The sequence below is a fragment of the Lepisosteus platostomus genome, chromosome 3 (genome assembly GCF_059453375.1).
Source record: "Lepisosteus platostomus isolate fLepPlt1 chromosome 3, fLepPlt1.hap1, whole genome shotgun sequence".
In the NCBI taxonomy this organism is placed as follows: domain Eukaryota; kingdom Metazoa; phylum Chordata; class Actinopteri; order Semionotiformes; family Lepisosteidae; genus Lepisosteus; species Lepisosteus platostomus.
The window spans coordinates 49,903,589-49,925,204 of record NC_142613.1 but is presented as its reverse complement, the minus strand read 5'-3'; the positions used below and the strand labels follow the sequence as shown (position 1 = coordinate 49,925,204).

Below are 21,616 nucleotides of genomic sequence, written 5' to 3'. Positions count from 1 at the left end.
GAGCCCAGGCCAGTTGAGACTGTGAGAGAAAGCTCTACGTGCTGCTGCCTTGGTTATTGAGTTGTGTAGCAGGGTCAGATGGCCAACAGGAGCGCTGCCTACATTTTATAACTTGAATCTGCAGTATTCAGCTTCCATTTCTCCATGTCCTATTTGGAAGCAGACAGTTTTTAACTTAAATGTAATGTTGAGCCAAACGTCTAAATGTATATTTACCCTAATGTGAAGTAGCTTGTATCCTGTCTTGCAAATGATCACAGGAATGTGATGACATAATGAGATACAGTATTAAAACATAATGGTTGTAGTGTTTATAGGTGACAGTCAGAGAAGGAGGAAAAGGCTAATTTGGGAAAAATCTGTATCATGTCTGCTTTTATACTTCACTTTTGACTGGCACTATAGCAACTGATGACACAACACATGTGTTTCATTTGCTGAATATAACAGTTCCACTGAATTTGGGAGCACAGGAAATTGATTTATTTGTACACCAGAATTATAAAAGCATAGATTCAAACATTTATTTTTGAAGCCTAAACTTGACATAAAGGCTTCAGAATGCTGTTGACTATTATTGGAAATGAGTTTGCTTTTGTGTTATTGAGTACTTTTTTGAAAGAGGACATCAGTTTATGACGTTTTCAAACATTAAGTATAACTGGGTTGTTTTACATTAACTCTATTTTTTTCTTAGAAATAATAATTTCTTAATGTCAAATAAAAATCGTTCTTCCTTTTGGTGTTGAGTTTTTAATTGTTTATGTCCATCTCATAACATTATTTTCGTGTTTTACTGGTGAGAGGTAATTAAATAAATTAAAATATATGTTGTGTTGCGTTATTGCCAGTCAAATTCTAAGTTGGTGTTTATGTGTCATGGTATGTGAATCTGATCTTGTAGGTTATCAGATAGCTTTACCTAGTCTATCATGATAAAATATCAATTTTGGGTCTTTTACTCCAATTGCTATATTTAATTGTGTTGTGTACAGCCAGCAGCTATATCACCCTGTACTGTGCAAGTGACAACCAGCTGAAGCTCAGCAGGTGTGAGCCTGGTCAGTACCTGGATGGGAGACTCCTGGGAAAAACTGAGGTTGCTTCTGGAAGAGGTGTTAGTGAGGCCAGTAGGGGGCGCTCACCCTGTGGTCTTTGTGGGTCCTAATACCCCAGTATAGTGGCGGGAACACTATACTGTGAAAAGGCGCCGTCCTTCAGATGAGATTTAAAACGGAGATCCTGACTCTCTGTGGTCATTAAACATCCCAAGGTGTTTCTCGAAAAGAGTAGGGGTGTTACGCCTGTGACCTGCCCACATTTCCCATTGGCCTTTACCAACGATGGCCTCCTAATAATCCCCATGTATAAACTGGCTTCATCACTCTGTTCTCCTCCCCACTGAGAGCTGGTGTGTGGTGAGCGTACTGGCGCACTATGGCTGCCATTAGTACAAATAGCATGCGATCGCAATTTTTGATGGAAAATCTCATGCATAAGAGTTTAGGACTCAAGAGTTATGTTAATATTCGACGCAGGAAAAAAACGCAAAAAGAAAATGTTTTCCTCACAACTGAGTCATTGCGTGACCGACAAATACTGTAACCCTTCATCTCTTGCAAAAGATGATGAGAATCACCATTTGTAAAAAATAATTAAGGAAGTGGAAGTCACTTAATTTTCTAAATAAAAGAGTGTAAAGTAAGGAGCAGTGAGCCAATGGCAAAACGAACACGATGGCTTGATGCACACAGAAAGGAGCAAACAGCAACGTTTCACGCACAAAGCTTCATTTTGTTTACTTTGAATTATTCTGAGCTATCATTTTTGTGTACAGTGTACTTTCAGAATATTGCACTATCAGAAATATTCATGTTTACTGTTTAGTTACTGTGTAGTTGTGATCATTCTTTTTATCCCATGACAAGCAACTACCACAAACCTCAGACCTGTGTTGACACTTCGGCTCCGTGCCACATCGCACTGAGCTGTGCCACTTTCTGCCATCTGAGGGAGGTTACCACCTGGTCTAAACCTTTTCCTGATATTGAAGCATTGGTGAAGCATGTCATTTAAGAAAGTTACAAATGTTTATTGAATGAATGAACCAATTGTTTCTTTTACCTGGTAGAGCATTATTTCAAAGTAACTAAAACTAGTAGAAGAGATAGTAGTAATATGTTCTCTATATATTTATATATGTTCAAATATAAATTTGTGTGACCAATTTTTGGGGGGAATGTTTCTGGGATATACAACTGATGGTTGTAAATGTTGGAGTTTGTAATGGATTGTGTGCATTTGTTTTTGATTGATTAGTTTTGCCAAGCTAGATTCTTTTGTTTTATTAAAGTTGACAGTTTGGGACTAAGCCAAAAGCTATTGCGACTCTGAACTTCAAAATTGGAACTTGATGAAAATATTGCCAAAACAATCTTTAAAAACGTTCCAAGCATCTATGAGTGAAAGGATAAGAGAAATTATGTTTATAGTTTATTAAAGACAGATTAGATGGAAAAAGGGGTGTTTATTCACAATTTTAATCTCTTCTTTTAGATACTGTCCCTTTTAAAATGATTAAGTGTCATGCAAAGTTTGCTGCCATCTGAGCTTGCAATCATGGCACTTTCAAATAGGAGTTTATATATAGAATTTTCACAGTTCTCCACCCTTTCACAACTCCAGACTGACAAAATAACAGTGCTTAAGTATGTAAACATATTAGATTTCTAGAGCACATGAGTAGATTCCCAAGTACAGTTTGAAGAAACAGCCATAGCTGTAGGAAATGCTCAATAATTTTGAAGTCTAAATGTCAAATTTACCTACTTGATTTGGGTATTGAGCAAATTGAAGGAGCAGATGTATTCAAGCTAAATTAATAACATCATTTAACCATGAAAAACAATTTCAACATGAAAGTTATTACATTAAATAAATAGTAGTCACCTGTACTGTAGATTAAAATGTTTTTTCTTGGCATTGGTAGATGAGAAAATCTAATTGTATTGCTTTTTAAAGTTTTTTTGTACAGTCACAAGTAAAAAAACACTTGTAAATTTGTAGTGAAATTTGGCTGTCAATGGTAATGTTCCTTTAATGACATTGATAATTATTTGAATTGCTGTGTATTGATAGAAAAATAGTCTAATTAGTTTAACATCATTGGGAATGTACAGACATTTAATATCTGGAAAGTATATGCTAAATAGAAATAATTGAAATAAATAACTATTGAACCACAGGTTTTATTGCATGCAAATAAAAAAAATAAAGATAGAGCAATATCTGCTGCTGACAAAATGCTAACATAGCTCTGTTTAATGTTCTCACTAATAATGCATGACTGTTCACTGCTTAATGCAGTATTTTTTAATACAATTAGAATGCCTAAGCACTATTTTAACTTGATTCTAATGTGCATTTGAATATAAACTAGGATAATTCGCTGTATTTCTTCAGGTCAAATCTGAAGTGTAAGATTTTAGCAGTTCAATGTTATGTGACTGCTTTGCATGGCCTGTTATGACACATTAAGTTATGGGGCACCATGTTCTGACCCAGAGACTGGGCTGGGAGTCTCTTCTCACATTTCAGTCATTTGGTTTTTACTCTAGTTCAGTAAATGCCTGTTCTTACTCCTGGTAATTGCATGGTATCCTCTTGTTCCCCCAAGATAACGAACACAGAGACTGCCGAGCCCAGCTCAAGCAAACGTTTACAGAAGTAAAAAACATGCACTGCGTTATTTCAATCTGCCTGATTTTTTAGTCAACAAAATCATTATTTTTTTAATGCACAAGCATCCCACTGCTCGCTTTGTCACCTCAAAGTAGAAAGTGCTCCAGTGTGGGCAATATTGCTTGGCGAATCCCAGTTACAGTCTGCTCATCACAAAGCCCAGACTCGGAAGAATTTAGAATATATGGGCTTATGTACTTCACTTCGCACGGTATGCATTAAAAATATTAATTCAATATAAATCATTTGTTTGTGTGAAGAGGAAGTCAGAATTTACTCATAGGTTGCTCAGAATGTGTTAATCACTGTTTTAATTGCTACTGCCAATAAGTAATTGTGTTGATCATTTTAAAGCCAAGGCATATCTGATACTTTTAAAATGCCTCTTGTGCAACACAGCTTGCTTTAATACAAAACATTTTACTCAAGACATCCCATTTGTGCTCAAGAAAACCCCCAGAAACCATTAGGTTTAAAACCTAAAAGGAACTGAACATCTGCTTCTCCAGAAATCCTGAAGGATACAAGGATAACCCATTTTCTCTGTGTTTGTCTTACTGTTGCTAATTTAAAAAAATATTTTGCCTAAGCCATGCTATATATTGTCTTTTAAATACCATATGTACGTTTTCCTCTGTATGCAAACCTCCACCACCCTGATGTGACAATTTTCATTTTCTTAATTGCTTTTGATGGTAGTGGTGAGGTTGCAGCACTTTTCTAGTAATAATATTTCCTTATTAATCATGTTCATTTATTTATCATAACACTATGTCTTGATCAGCCAAAAATCTCAAAGCGGAATAGTGGCTGGAAAGATAATAAACTACGCTTGGTGCTATTTCTGAAAGTCAGACCTTGCTGTGTCACAAGGTATTCTTTTCATTCAGGAATTTGATTACTTTTCACAGCATTATCATAGTTGCTGCGGTTAGTATTTGTGCTTTGATGTATTAAGAGTAATAATTTCCCATGTCTCTTGTGTCTTAAAAACACATAAAATTGTTTTCTTAGACAACTTGAATACCCCGGTGCACCTTTGGAGTGGAAATCACTTTGATTTCTGTTCATTATGCAATGATAAATTCAGTTTTTATGAATACGGTAATCTGATCATTTTTATAGTTGTTTTTTAAATATATGGTGGGAGTTGTTATGGGCTGTGGTCTTTATTTTCCTCCATGTCAGTAGCATAAACCTTAGATAACCTGTCTGCTCTGCATAACTCATATGTAAAGTGGTAAAAATGGGAAAACAAACAACCATGTAGTTTATCTAAAAGACAAAAATGGAACTTGGTAGATCATTCTGATATATGCCATTGCTTTATGTAGTAACAGATTCTCTGGCCTAGATCCAATTCAAATCAAAACAAATAAAATCGAACATTGCAGACAGCTTGCAGGCATGCAAATAACTGACACCAGATGATTATAAAAATGCTAAATCAGTCACGTTGCTGTTATGTGTATATAAACATGGGAGTGTAGTCACTATGACTCTGTTTCATGTAAAGCAATTTCATCAGCTTTAAGTTTAGTGTTGTTTAAAAGACTGTGGTCTGTTAAGAAATACATTTGTAGCCAATTTGTGCTCGAATAGCAATAAGGACAGTTCTATTTTCGCACTGATCAGATGATTGCAACTTTTCAACTTAGTGTTAAAGAATGTAGAGTATGGTTCTCATTTGATGGTGAAAAGTACTAATTCTTAGTTCTAAAATATTCTGACTGTTTCATTTGAAAGATACAAGAGATATGAGGAATATGATTCTTTTAGAGTACTATGTTTATGTTTGAGGTGAAGGTTAATAGAGAGAAGTATGGATCAGTTACAAACAAAAAATTGTTTTCATTTCTTATTTACAAGATGGTAACTTGAAGTAATAGAAATACCAGCTAAAAAGGGAATTTTGAAACAAGACCAAGCAATACTTTTGCATGAGGTGGCAAGCTGTGCTACACTAGAGTTATGCCTTTTTGACTGCCTTTAACTGCTCAAGTGAGGTTTACCACTTTTGCCTGTCTCCTTAAAAGGAAATGGTGGAAGTTAACCAAGCCATTCTCGGAAATAAAGCACACACTGTACTTATTGGTATTTAAAATGTGATTCAGCCAATTAAAGAACACGCTCTTACTTATGTGTTATGTAAATAGAAAGTTGTTCTCTTTTTAGCAGTGTTGCTTAGTGATCTGAATGGGAGCTTTGCAGTTAAGTGACATTTACCTATCCAGTTACTGAAATGAGCATACAGTTCAGGTCTTGCATAATAAAAATGAAACTAAATGTATAAAGCAAAGGAAAAAGTAATAGGTTTATTCCATGAAAAGAGAAGAAAGAAAACAGAACGTTTTGGCCGTGGAGCCTTCTTCAGGTGTGAGGCTGAGCTAAATGTACATAGGTAACAAATGATCAGACTAGATTACTGAACTCAATATGATTCACAGAGCTCTAAGACATATCAGTGTTTTACTTTGTCATTGTTAGTAAAAGGTCAGGAAACAAGACAAGACTACAATATTATTTTTGTTACTCAGTGTTCTTGTGTATTCTGAATTCATTGTTCTCAGGTATATTTACTGTGCTGGTTACATGTGCAAAAAAGTGTTCAATATGCACTTTTCTTATTAATATCTTATTAGGCAATAAACACTAATCCTGCTAGCTCACTGTAACTAAACATGATTGTTTGTGTAGACTGATCCTTTTAGATTTTGTTCTGTCCATGGGGTCTTATTTGTTCATAGAGCGTCAAATCTCTTTTTCATGTTTAGTATTGCATTGTCATTTTCTGTTAACTGTTGAGATACTGATCATTTTCATTGGCTCTTCACAGTGTCACGTCTTTATAATGTAGAATAAGATGGATGTTCAGAAAATGAGGGTCTGCTGTCTGTTACACCTGTTGTTATAGTTTATGTTAGTAGCTTCTTGTTATATGCTTCCTGCTTTCTTCCTGCACTTCAGGTACTCCCAGGTGAATGTTTATTTTGTTTCTGTTTCGGTGTTTTGTTTCTGTGTTATCTTTCAGAAATACCTGTCTTGTATTGTACAGTTTCTCTAAAAGGTTTTCACCTCAGATGACCTTGACACTTCGGCTTTGCCCGTTATAGCCTACTTTAACCTCTGCAGCCAGAGCACCTGACTTACAAATGCAGTGTCCTAGGTATTCACCTAAATAATAGTAGCCTATTTTCCAAGCTTCTAATGCACCCACCCTTTTAATCGTTTGTAGTAGAAAAGTGTGTTCCCAGTTGTGCGCAACAGCTGTGATACGACACAAAGAGAATTGAGTACAATTTGCACCACATAGACATACACAAAAATCCAATGCAAACATAATAATCTAGCTATTAGTACCGCATAGCTATTGCAGTACGAATTTACAAAATGTCTTTAGTGGATGTTAATTTTTAGAATGTCTAATGAAGAGTTTGATTAAATTCAAAGACTGAATATGTGGTGCTAAATAAAGCTGAAATTAAAACTGATCACTGAATGTGTGCCAATGACAAAATGTTGTATATTAGAAAGTCCACAGTTGTTTTCTGTGGTTCTGTGGTTAATGGTTATTCTGCAGAAAAGCTAATGATAGAGACCAAATGATAGAAATTTCAGTCAAAGCATGCATAAAACCTGTTTACAAATCAAATACACAGAAAACATGTGAGTCACACCTAACCATGATACTTAGTTTTCCTATGTGTGTTGGTCTGGCCCTTCCTGCGACACCTACTGTATGTCAGTCCAGTGGGTCTTACGGCTTTGGAAAACCTGGTCACAGTCAGCAAGTGGCATAGCCCAGATTCAAACCGGGAATATGGGGAAAATATGGGCGGAGCTGTGGCTCTGTGGCTAAGGATCTGCACCTGTGGCTGGAAGGTTGCCGGTTCCCGCAGCCGGCAGAGGAATCCTACTCCATTGGGCCCCTGAGCAAGGCCTGAGCAAGGCCCTTAACCCCAACTGCTCCAGGGCGCTGTACAATGGCTGACCTTACGCTCTGACCCCATGCTCTCTCCCTGTCTGTGTGTCTCATGGAGAGCACGCTGGGGTATGTGAAAAGACAAATTCCTAATGCAAGAAATTGTAAAGGGTTAATAAAGTGATGTTATTATTATTAAAACCTGCAAACAATATAACTCCCTAAATAGGTAGATAGACTGAATGCTTTGTAACCTCCTGTGTGTTCTTATTCACTCCTCACACACACGTTGACAGGTTGAGCCACATGGGAGCACGGAAGTGTATTAAACATGCAAGGAAGCTTGGGAGTGTTCGGAAAAACAATGCTGCACTCAATACCCAGTTTTTTTTTTATTTTCACTTAACAGTGATCCAAAACACATTCATGCAAGAGAGTTTTTTTTCCTCTACACAAGCAGTAAGTCCTCGAATGACCTCGTCCAGGCATTTTCTTGAAATTGTTTTTGGAAGGGAAAGCTGTTGTGACTGATTTCAGCAGGACATGGAAAGTAGCTCGGCTTAGTAGGGCTATGTATACAATATGTCTGCCTCCCTTACACTTAATAAAACCACTTTTGACTTGGGTATATACTGATACAGTGTGCAAAATATACAGAAAAAACTCAGATCATTTTTTTTCTTAATCCAGGAAAGAATGTGTCTTTTCCTGTCTGCACAGGTTGTCAAAGGTTGCTGTTAGAGCTTGTATTAGGAGTTATTAATATCCTTTCGGTAACATGCTACACTTTGTGGAACTGTACGGAAATTAAGCCATTAAATGTATTTTCTTCCCCTTCTGTACTTGTTTGTTTTTAGCCAGGAGTCCCTCCACAGTGTGGTATGCTCAGACGCATTTAATGCGACATTTGTTGTTTTCTCTTTGAAGTTGAACAAGTGCCCGTGGAGCCATACCAGACCCCGCTGTCTCAAGCCGAGGTGCTGCGAGAGGGAAGTGATGTTACACTGGTCGCCTGGGGCACACAGGTCAGTGTCACGTGTCTGAACTGCACATGGGGCCCATTAATGGAACTTCAGAAATATGTCTTTGGGGCCTCACTGGGATAGAAAACAGAAAGGAGAGGCCTGCCTGCTGTGTTAAGTACTGTGACATTTATGCTTATAGGGAGGAAGTATGAATTATCGTTAACTCCATTAAAGTTAACTTTGCTGGATTTCCATCTGGTGGCTTTAGACCCAGCAGGATATGCTGCTCAGTAAAATGAACTCTACAGTCATTTCTGATAACATTTTATAAATACAGCTACTGGATTAGGGTGTTTCTTTTTCATCCAGTGCCTCACAGAGTAATTCTTTGACTTCTGGCTATGTTGTCTTTGTTATGTGTTTTTCTTCGATGGAGGATTCACAGCTGGGCACAAGGTGGCTATGACAAAACACCACTGCTATTAGTTTTCCATATAAAAATAGCATTGGTGGTACCTGTTTTGAACTGGTGGTGAATCAGAGAAGTATAATGTCGCAGCATTATGCTAGCCAAGATCTACTGCTAACAAGACTTACAGATAATGCTCTTTTCAATTTTTAAATTGGCGAAGGTAAAATGTATTACTCTAGCCCTGTGTGATAGAGAGACTTTACAATGGCTTTTGCCCACATGATATTTTTCTCTCTTCTCCATGTTGTTGTCAGTGAATGTGAAATGTGACTTTCATTTCTGAACTAAACTGATACCAACAGAATGTGAATACCAGCAACGAAAACTACATCCCTGTCCATCATATGCCTTAGGGTCTTCTGGTCTTAAGATAAATTGCTAGGATATGGTATCTTATTGTCTGCTATGGTATATAGTAATCACTGATTTGATTTGTGGCTAAGGATCTAACCCTGTGGCTGGAAGGTTGCCGGTTCGTATCCCAAGGCCGGCAGAGGAATCCTACTCCATTGGGCCCCTGAGCAAAGCCCTTAACCCCAACTGCTCCAGGGGAGCCGTATAAATGGCTGACCCTGCGCTCTGACACCAAGCATCTCTCTCCCTGTCTGTGTGTCTCAAGAAATTGTCTATGGCCAATAAAGTGATCTCATCATCTGACATGGTATATCTCCTCTAGCGTTTAAGTTTCATACACCAGGCTTTCACTGTTTTGTGTCTTCCGCAGACTTTTGTCTTACCCGTAACTTTACTGGTCTCCAACCTAAGTACGTTGGTCTCTGGCTTTCCTCTGCTTATATACTGGGAAATCAGTTTGAGAGAATTTCCCAATATCTCGCGAGAAAGTGGATTGCGCTGCTTCATTTGCTGGAGTGATAATGCACTGTTCAGGGTTCTCATTTCAGCTTTTAATCTCTCTATTGTCCTGCTTTGTCACAACTCCGAAAATAAAAAAAATCTCAGTCGTATTTGAGAGCCCTAGTTCTGAGCCTGAGAAAGGAAACGTGGGGCTGCTCAATCCAAAAATGGTTTCTTTTTTCACTTCATTTTGTCTTGTGCACTGCCCTTCTTTGAGACTCCCTGATGTGTGACAAACCTACTGGCATGTTCACTCTGAATAACTCTAAGTGGAATGAGTATTGTAATAAATAATTCCATAATAAATTTCTACTCCAGAAAAAAATCCAATTCTCTTTCTGAAATTTCCACATGTAATAAAATATAAAACCATACACTTAAAAAAAAAACGAGATAAGAGTTGAAGTGCCACATTATGACAAATTGTACAGGATATCATCTTAGATGGAGATACCATTTACTATTTCATGACAGTAGTATATTTTGAAATGGAAGTTCCACTTTTCTGTTTTTCCCAAACGAGTGTTACTGTAGATATTTATTTTCAGAAAGATATAAACATATTTGCAGTCAGAATTAAATAATTTAATTATTCTAGAAGAAATGATTGTATGCACAATGTTTTACTAATGTGTTATTTGAGAGTTTGATTTGAAATGTCAGTTATATACATTGTACATTTAAATGAATGGAAATGTTCTTGCTCTGTACATTTGAGAAAGATTGCAGTTTCCATACAGTGTAGTTTTGAAATGTGTGTCATTTAGCTTATCTTTTGCGTTAGAGTTTTATTAAATACTGTACATTTGTCAGTTTCATTGACTTCTCAGCAGATATAAATATATCAGTTGCTTATCTAGTTTGCTATAGTGTTTTTTCCATCCATTTTAAATTTGCTGTAATCCCTCAGAGGCAACAGCAAGTAGAAGATAAAGACTTATCTACAGGGCAACTTTACATAGTGTTCATCATAATGATGTTTTTCATTCTTTTCTAGAGTATATGAAGCAGGCTTTTTTCAGTCTACGAGATAATGTATCTAATCTGTGATGCTGAAAATGATTATAGTTACCTCCCTCCTTTGGATGAAGCTGCTGGCATTCTTAATCATTTTAATTAGTTTTGTAATAGAACTTTTTACAGAGGTTAATACATTGTAAACCCAGGTATGCTTACAATTAGTTGTCTTGTACAATGAGGGACACCTGCTGCTTGCAGTGGTGTATTCATTTTACTGGCTTTCATAATCCAAGAGAAATACACTTCAGATCATTCTTTCATTAATCACAAATGCATATAACATACACTTGGTAATTTTAAATATGTGTAAATATGGGTTTGATGGTGTTGCCCAGTGGTTCTCAAACTTTTTGGACCAAGTACCACCCCTGATCAAACCAAAGCATCCAAGTACCACCTAAAAGTCATCTTCTCATAGGACCCCCAGAAATTCTCAATGACTAACATGAGTGTGTGTGCACGCACACACTCACATACACATATAATAAATATTATAATAAACTTTATTTGATAAAGCACCTTTAAAGGTGACTTTTCAAAGCGCTTTACAGAAAAAAAAACAGGAACAACAACAATTAAAAATAGACAATAAAAAGCACCATTTCAGTGGGGTGAGCCTGTTTAGTCGAGCAAAGCAGATGTGAATTCATTTTTCCAGCCTTGATAAAATTCACAACAGAGTCGAACAGATTTTTAATCAACAATTTTCTTGACAGCAAAGGTCTTGTTGTGGATGTTGCAATGCGTCCATTCATTTCTGGAGCAACCCCTCTAATTCGTACAACTACACGGGTGTGTCGGCTTGTCATTGCTCTAGCACCGTCTGTACAAACTCCAACGCATTTTTTCCAGTTGATGCCATTCTCTTTGATAAATTCATTCAGAAGCTGAAATATTTGCTCTCCTGTAGTTCCTGTTGGTAGCAATTTACAGAAAAAAAAGTCCTCATGGGACATGCCTCAAACTCATATCTAACATAAATGAACAAATTGGCCAAATCAAAGGCATCTACAGACTCATCTAATTGCAGTGAAAAGCAGCTGCTCATCTTAACGCGCTCTATCAGCGTACTTTTGATATAATCCGCTATATTAACAATTCTATGTGGCCTTTCAGAGGGGGCAGCAGGTCGAGCTGTTTAGCAGCTTTTTCTCCACAGGCAATATGTGTCAGCTCTTTTCCCAGCGGTAAATAAGGTTCTTCAAAAATAGTATGGGGCTTACCTGTTTTAGCAATCCACAAGCTTGTATTTTTCCCCGTTTCCGTGTCAGGAGTCCATCTCAGAAGTTAAAATAAGTTTTTATTTCATGAGCATGGGAGCGAAACAGAGACGCTCCCATGCTCAAATTAACCTAGAACAGTTCTTAAATATGTTTCTGTTATCTATCACGCTTTCCTGTGCTCATGCAATTGCCAGCATTCGTAGCACACATTTCTATGCTTTCCTGTGCTTATAACATTGGCTTTGTTCCAAAATCACACATATTCTCCTATGTCCCTATTTCAAGGAGATATGTTTTTTTCAATGCAATTGGTCACTTAAGTTCATAGCACGCATTCCTATACAATGGTATTGAATTACATTGTAGCTCTTGTGTCCACTTAAGTATTGGCGCGCGCTGTATCGTAGTACGTAGGCTGCGTATTCAACGCATATTAAAATAGAAAATATGAAAAACCATCCCGATTTTTCAGTGTACACAACAAAGTTTCAGGGTCATATGGTGTACCACCTGGCGTTTGAGAACCACTGGTGTAGCCTGTTGAAAACCCCTCTCAAAAATCAAACTTTTTTCTTATATCCAGGAATGAAAGTTCTTGATCTTACATGCAAAATAAAACTTGCGAGGAATCGCTATTTTCTACTACGAAAGTATGAATTTTGAATGTTCAAGTTCAAGTTTATTGTCATTATACTCATACACAGGTATATGGTATAATGAAATGCTCTTTAGTTAGCTCTCAGACGGTACGTACTGTAGTACAAAAAAATCAATACAATTGTGTGAGAAAAGAAAGACAGAGACAACATGGAATGTGCAAAACTACAACAGTTATGCAAAATCATACGTCACAGAATTAAATGTGTGGAATCTTATTAATTAGAACTGATTGAGATTTTATACCTGTTCATTTTTAAGATTGCCTTGGCTAACCCAAGGAAGAAGGAAGTCATTTTCATTGTTTTCACATCACATATCACCTGTGCCAACATTGCCCCAATGCACTTTATTGAATCATTTATGAATGTTATTATACGTCTTTAGAACTACACTTGAGGGATTGTCGCTACCGGGGGACCTTTGCAGAGATTAAAGCAGTTCTGCTGCTCTGCCCTGTATTGTGTGTGAGTGTGAGCCGTTCTCAAAGTTTATATATGTCCCACCTTCTGCCAGATCCGCCTCGCCCAGCAGGGTGCCCTCCAGACCTGCAGTCTTGTGATTGCACACTCTTCAACCAGTATTTGAAGTACTGGTTAAAGTAAAATTGCATGACCTTAACTCAATGTAGAACTTGACTTGCACCTTTCACCTGGAGTTCTTGCACTGATCACCTGTTCTTGTACTGATCGGTATCTAAGTTCATCATAAATCTCCTTGTCACCTTCCCTTCTGCCCTCTGGGCCTTTGTTACCTTTGATTTCATCCCCTGTTGTCATTCTTGTATGTTTTTTCCTTGCCTCGTTGCACTTCTGTAATACTTGATTATACCCCCTTTTAGCTCGTCGTCTTTTTCTAAAATGCATAATCACCTGAAAATGTATTTTTTTTCCTTTTCAAAATAATAATAATCCTAAATCATAATAATAATGAAAATAAACTTTTTAAAATACTGTAAAGGCATGATATCAAAAATAGTATATGATTAATTCGTGCTAATTAAGAATTAGTAGTAATATTATTATTATTATTATTATTATTATTATTATTAAGTACCTTTACAGTATTTTAAAGTAGCTTCTCAAACCACTTTACAGTAAGAAAAATGTTTAAATGGACAGGTAGTGATGAAATTAGCACAAACAAAAACAATTGTTCTTAAGTAAATTATTTTAAGCAATTTGGTAAAAAAAAACCTAAGCATTAAAAAAAACCTAAGCATTAATCTGTATCCTGTTGTAAAACTAAACTTTCTTCAAACGGAACAATTTCATTTTTTTCAAATAATTGTCATTGAAATTAAGATTATATAGTGATTTTTAGAATTAATTATTTTTTGAGTTTAGGAAGGACTTTTTTAAAGTAGTCACAGAGCATATAACTGTGCTTCCAGCATTGTACTTTTGTCTGAGCAGAAAAGGAAATCTATTATAGAAAGTGTTTTGAATTAACATAATTAACTTCTAATTCATAATGCATTGTCCTTAATAAAATAGATAAAATACATTTCTTTGCCAATTCAATTACCAGGTGTTTCTGAAAAGTTATGTGGTATACAGTATGTACTGCAGTTTGTTTCTAGTGTACATTTGGGAAGTGGAAATGTTAACATTGCCTGTACCTTTTTTGTATACCTGATTGTGTGTAAAGCTTGAACAATACTCTTTTCTCAGGTCCATGTTATGAAGGAAGTCGCAAATATGGCGCAGGAGAAGCTTGGAGTCTCGTGTGAAGTCATAGACCTGCAGACGATTTTGCCATGGGACACGGAAACGGTTTGCAAGGTAAGGCGGCACTGTGAATAAATGAAATCGAAATAAGAACACTGTATGATTCAGGTTTAATCTGATTTCAAAGAGTCACATGAAAAGAGCTGCAATGTAATTGTGGGTTGAAAATGTGAATACACCTAGATTTGTTTCACTGTAGATGTGTGATTTTGACTTTACATTTGAAGTGACCCAACTTCCAGCTGCCTAAATATGGTCACAGTATCACTTGATTTTTCACAGGGATTTTTACATGTTCATAGGGCATCCAGCACATTCTTTTAAATGCCTGAAGTGCTATATTGGGGTACCGACCATGCTTTTAGTCAGATGACTAATTCACACATTGCTTTAAATAGTACAACTTCATTAAATTGTATGTGTATGTGGGTATTTTCTCTTTCTTGGAGTATTACAACTTTTGTTAGGAGTTATAAGAATATTAGAGAATAAATATCCCACCAATCATTTAATATTGTTGAAATAGTACATCTGAAAACTTAATCCAATGGCACTGTCAGTGTTTTAGTCATTTAAAAAGTTTCATTGATTTTATTAGAATAGAAATGTAAGCTGTCACGATGCTAAAGAGATTATAAAATGAACATATAACTTGAACTAATATAAAGGGAATGTGAGTATTAACAATTAGCACCATGTTATGTCCCAGTGTGTGGTCCATGTGTGTTTTTGTTGCTGTGTTCCACGTTCCTCACTTTGATTGTTCTCCCTCCCCCATTGGTTTATCATTACACCGTTGTTTCCCTGTGACGTCATCATCAATCAGCTTCTCAGCCAATCAGAGTGCAGCTTATTCAGTATATAACTTGGAGGTTGTCAGAATGACGGGGCCTTTCGTTTGACTTCGGTCCTGCTTGGCTCTGCTTCGGTTTCATTTAGCTTTTGGTTTTGCTTCGGCTTTGTTTTACTTCGTGTGTCACACACACAAGCTTCGGCTTTGTTGGTTTGTTTGTTTGTGTTATCCTTTATTTAGCCATTACCTTGCCCAGACGTATTGTATCAACCTGTGTTCTTTTGTACCCTATTCCTTGTGTCTACTCTCGTTTTCCCTTATTGGTATTCGTAATTCACTTGTGTATTTGTGTGAACTTTTGTGTATAGAGTTAGTTTAGGTTGTTGGGTACCTTCTGCACACATAGTTGGTGTCTGTATTAGTAACACTAGTTTAGGACAGGTGAGTGCCTTTTTTCTTGTATGGTCTTGGGTAGTCAGTGGAGGTTAGCTAGGGCGTTAGAAGACGCCGAATACCAAGTGTTTTGGGTTTTCTTTTGTAGTTAGGTCAGCTTTCCCTCACCTTCTTAGCCAGCTCCATTTTGTTTGTTACTTTCTTTTCTTTGGCACCACTCTAGTTCTCTTTACCTGTGTGTTCTTGTGTCCTATTACGTACCGGTCACTTATTCACCTTAAAATAATCACTTTTGCACCAACACTTGTTATCACGCTTCCTAAGTCCCTCACCAGAACCCACCTGCAACCAAAAATTATCCTTATTGTTACACCCCTTTACCCCTAGACACTTGGGGTCGTAGCACACCAGCTGTTTCACAGTGCTGGAAAAGCAGGACAATCATAGAGTGTTGTATTTTTTTATGTCACAAAAAACTTAAAACAAATATATGAAATATGTATTTCACAACACTTTAAGTTAGAAACAATATCCCCACACAGTTCTGGTTCTGGAAAAATAATGGTGTTCTTTATTTAAAATATTACTGTGAAAAAATGTCTTGTAATGTTTAATTAAAAAAAATGCACGATCATACAAAACCCAAATTTCTTTCTGCTTATTTTTGTTTTGCCTCTTGATCTACAGATTTTAAAATGTGAAAGAATTCTCCTTATTTTGCTTTTAATGTAAGATCTGTTAGGTACACCGAAGTCATTGAAAGAAGAGGTCTTTAGTATAAAGTGAAACTGTTGGTCCACAGGTACTGTGGGACTGTCCTTCTGGTTTATAGCCTTAAATTAGCATGCTGCTTATAGGCATTTCTGTAGAGATTTTCTGAATCTTAAATAAAGCAAATTGGTCTGCTGGAGAGTAATCTTCCCTGGAACATCAGGATATTTTATTTTGTTGGCAAAGTACAGGAACTGTGCTTTCACATGGAGGATAAGAGTATGCAGTTATTGCATTTTTAATATGCATAATCAAACTGCTGATAAAATGGAAACAAAACATTTTGACACCTTACGTTTATTTTACTGCTTTAGCAGATGACTTATTTACATACATTTACAGCTAATTTTATTAATTTACTAATGCGTAAATGGTATGAATCAATGGCCAAATTAATTATAAGCTCTCATATGAAGCTGAGTGATTGTAGGAAGTGAACACGATACAGAGATATTGAAGAGAGTTTACTTCACTCTTGGAAAAGGTTTTTTTGCCTCGGTTCATAAGAGTGCTAGTCTTAAAAAACATTTGTGGACATTAAAATATATTTATTATGTAACATAAATGCCGCACTATCCTTGCCTAATCACTCCAGCTTTTTGTACCCTGAAGAGGATATATTTCTGTAATGAATGCTGGACATGAAGTACACAGTAATGAAATACTGGAAATAATGGACATGAAATGCACAGTGAATAGCTGAGTGGCATGTGGTTTAACTTATTGCAGAATGCATTATTATCTTTTTCGTCATAGCAATAAACATATTGGGAATATCAGATGGAAAATCTTCAGTATGAGTTTTACATTCTCATTTAATCATTCTGTTTTGAAGAAGATTTTGAGAATCACATGATTGATCTCCTAAGCTCATAAGTGTTCCTGTCTGCTAAATTAACCTTATAACCAGTCCTTATGGCTCAGAATGAAGTTGTGGTTGCAGACTTATAATTAAATAACAAGCCCGATTGGAATCAATTGCATGTATTATTTTGCTGTTACATAATCTGAAATAAATATGGGCCTTCTTGGTCATATGTTTTTTTGTTCTGACACAACTTTCCAAGTAAACGTGGTCATTTTAAGATGTTTACAAAATTTTACTGGCTCCATGATGCTACAGTAAGGGTGTTTATACGCTTTGTTGATAGCATGCTTCTGGTGTTTTCTTGTTCTCATCTTGTAAAGGAAAGTCAAAGTAGCTGGCTATTTCAAGGCTGTTTTAAAATTATTTTTACCTTCTTAAATCTTAAAAAGGTGTCATCATCACCCGGCATATCAACGCCTGTTTTCTCATCCTGCCCTTAACACCACAGGTTCTTACTGACTGCACTGAGCTTTGGATAAGATCGAGTGCACAAATTGCTATCAAATTCATGATTATTTAACAGGTTAGTTTTTTGGATTTGATAATTATGCTGTAATTGACCTCTTAAAATTTCTTCTGGTAATTATATATATATATGTTATTTTAAGATTAAAGCTAGACATGTTGCCTAAAATGAAATATGGCAGATGTGTTTTCCTGACTGACATTAACCACTTCTGTAGAAGTCAGTCAGCGAATGATCAGAATCCTTGCCCTTGACCACTCGAAGAAGTAAGGCAAAAATCAGCTAAGTGCTGTCTCCGATATTGTATAGTTATTCTAGAAATTTCATAAAAATATGCAATGCTCATGTAGATCTACATAATGGTACAGCTTTGAGCAAAACTTGGGAGGTAAAGTCTATGATGATATATATTTACTATGTTTTTCATCTGAAATATAATCTGAATGTAAATTGTGCAGAATCTTCTAAAGCAAGTTCTGTAATGTTATGTAGGATATTTTTAAACAGTCTGTAAATTATTTTTCCTCAGAAGTATTATTAAAATTCATCGGTTTTGTTTAGTGAAGTAGTCTACAGTTACACTATTTTTTAGAAGCAGTCTGGACTGTTTTAAAGGCTTCAGCTCATTTTGAATCTGCTGCAATCTAACTGTGAGAAACAATTAGTTTTTTGCTTGTTTTAGCACCTTTTGTTTTTTCAACTACCATTCTATAAATTATGGGTCTGTTAGTTTTAAATAGCAATGTAAAATATTGCACAGTCCTTCAGATGGCACATTTTGACCACAACCTAGACCACAACAAAAATTAATAATAATTGCTTACACTTATATAGCGCTTTTCTAGACACTCCTCTCAAAGCGCTCTACAGGTAATGGGGACTCCCCTCCACCTGCACCCCTCCAATGTGCAGCCCCACCTTGATGATGTTGATGCATTGTGCACCAGTCCGCTCCCTACACACCAGCAGTGGGGAAGAGAACAGAGTGTTGAAGCCAATTCAGAGATGGGGATTATTAGGAGGCCATGAGTGGTAAAGGCCAATGGGAAATTTGGCCAGGACTCCAGGGTTACACCCCTACTCTTTTCGAGAAACGCCCTGGGATTTTTAATGACCACAGAGAGTCAGGACCTCGGTTTTATGTCTCATCCGAAGGACGGCGCCTGTTTACAGTATAGTGTCCCGTTCACTATACTGGGGGCATTAGGACCCACATAGACTGCAGGGTGAGCACCCCCTGCTGGCCCCACTAACACCTCTTCCAGCAGCAACCTTAGTTTTTCCCAGGAGGTCTCCCATCCAGGTACTGACCAGGCTCACACCTGCTGAGCTTCAGTGGGTTGCCAGTTGTGAGTTGCAGAGTGATATGGCTGCTGGCCATATTTAAGACCTCTTAACCCCTTCTTTTCTGTTGCGTAAACATACAGTATATAATTATCATTCATGATGTTAATAATTGAAACCGTTTTGCATACTGAAAAACGTTTTGAACCCCTACAGTGGACCAGGGTTTTATACTAAATATTTTATTAGAATTTATGTCAATCAAATCAAATATTTCAGGAAATTTCACAAATTAGAATCTGGCGTGGCAGGCACCAGAGCTACAGTACGCTTTGGGAACTCTGTTATTGCTGTTTTATTCAGTGGTACAGTTCAAAGTATTTTTAAGTTACGTAGAACTCTTTCAGTTTGTAGACAGGTTTATGTTAAAATACATTTCCTCGTTTGCTGAATAATGTGACGAGGAAATAGGGGTATATCAGGAAGATAGTGAGAAATGAACCTTCACGAACCCTGCAGTTAAACTTGTTCCAGAGCCTGTAGCACACCGCTGCGTTCTTTATCGTGCGGCATCACCGTCAATATGGCTCGTAAACCCAAAACAAGTACTGAGGGGGAAGAAACAAGTAGGAAGGGGAAAGGCAAGTCAAGAAAACTGCCTGATTTGGAGATAAAATCAAGTTTTTGAAGGGTTGGGGTGACGGTGACCAGTTTGGCGTGTGTGTATGGCAAGAATGACTCTTCAGTTTGTGCCGTTAGAGACAGAGAGGCGGCTATTCAAGAGAGCTTCTGCTGTGTTCCCTGCATTTTGTTATTATTTTATTTGATCTCTTTTGTATACTGTACAAGTGCTGTACTTGCTGTATTACTGTTCCTATCCTAATACTTTGAACTGTGTGCATACACATACTAATACACGTACGATTGATTTTACGTTTTGAAGGGAGGAGAATAGAAGGGTCTAAGGTGGTTGTTATGACTATATCTGCTGTTGGCTATTCACTCTATGTGAGGAACCTAACTGCAGTCTACTGTAATTAAAATAATTAAACACAAACTATAACATACAATGAAGAAATATACAATACAATAAATAATGCACATTGGAGAGTGAGAATTCTTTTAACAACTTCAAAAATATTTTACTGTGCATTACATTATCCTCCATTTTACTGTTCAGCAAAAAAATCTACAGTTAATATTAAAAATAATCTGATCACTCAACTGCATCCCAGACATGATTGCAGTACGGGTTACCTTGATTCACACAGGTTGGTAAAGAAAGCAAGTACACAGACAAAACAATACCGTGTCATCGCAGAAAATGTCAGAGAGTTGTCTGATCTCTGGTAAAAGATTGTCAATGTCATGGACTCTATTAATGGTTAAAAAAATATACATAAGACCTCCTTGGTTTGATTGTGGAGAACTTTACCAAGACAATAAATCACACCCAAAGGCAACAAATGACAATTAAAAAAAAAACCTGTGTTATCAGTATATGAAGTCTCCAAACTGCCTTATGTAGTTATGCCTTAAGACATGAATTTTCTTGACAGCAACTGATTGACTCCATTCAAATATGACTTTATGATGTGGCAGAATGAAACCCTAGGTTTTTGGACAATCTCAGTGGAAATAGAATTAGCTCAAAGATGAGCCCTTCTTTGAAGAAGATAAATGTATTATGCTGTAGAGTTTTTCCTTCTGGTGACCAAGTTAGAACTAAAAAACGTTAAACGGAGTATAACATTTACTACATTATTTTTGCAAAAAACTGTCATAAAGGTCAAGCCTGGTCACTAATAAAATGTATTATTTGGTTATCAGTACAAAGCATTCATCAAACTCAGCAATCAAAGGTTAAGTGTTCTCAATTAGGTATCACAGTCTATAGTAAAACATTTATGGTATGAGCTGAGCTGAGACCACAGGCACAGATACATCTGCACATCGAGCTGGAGAGTTTCTTTAAGGAGCAGTAATCAATTATTTCTCATGCTACAGAAAGCGTCTCTTAATCAAGAAGAAAACCTAGATGATTTGAATCGGCTCTCCACATCAGGTCTCAAAGGCAGACTGTCCAAAACTCATTTCTAGTGATACATAAATGATTCCCTCAAATGCTGTTCATAACTAAAGTGTGATTTTGTTCTCAATCATTCGAATCACATGCCTGCAAAGACTGCAGCACATCCTTCTTCCATTTACAAAACCTGGTTAAGACCAATTCTTTCTCTCCCTAACACTGGGAAATTAGTTTCATGTCCTCGGGACATACTAAGTTTGTTTGGTGATGATTCAGATACTCCAGCGAGTAGACCATTGCAGTAATCAGTTCTAAAGGACACAAATGTGTTGACCAGCTTCTCTGCTACAGTCAAAGGCAACATAAGATGTAGTTTAGCAATATTTCCGAGATGGAAGAATTATATTTTTACAATATTCTGCACATG

General features: G+C 36.7%; 1 protein-coding gene across 1 annotated transcript in view; it reads left to right on the top strand.

Annotated features, from left to right (window-relative positions):
• Positions 1–21,616, top strand: part of bckdhb (branched chain keto acid dehydrogenase E1 subunit beta) — a 121,836-nt gene that overhangs the window by 34,073 nt on the left and 66,147 nt on the right. Inside the window, exons 7-8 of the mRNA XM_088625913.1 lie at positions 8,591–8,688; positions 14,529–14,639. Coding sequence (XP_088482039.1) covers positions 8,591–8,688; positions 14,529–14,639 — 209 coding nt within the window. The remainder of the gene's footprint in view (positions 1–8,590; positions 8,689–14,528; positions 14,640–21,616) is intronic.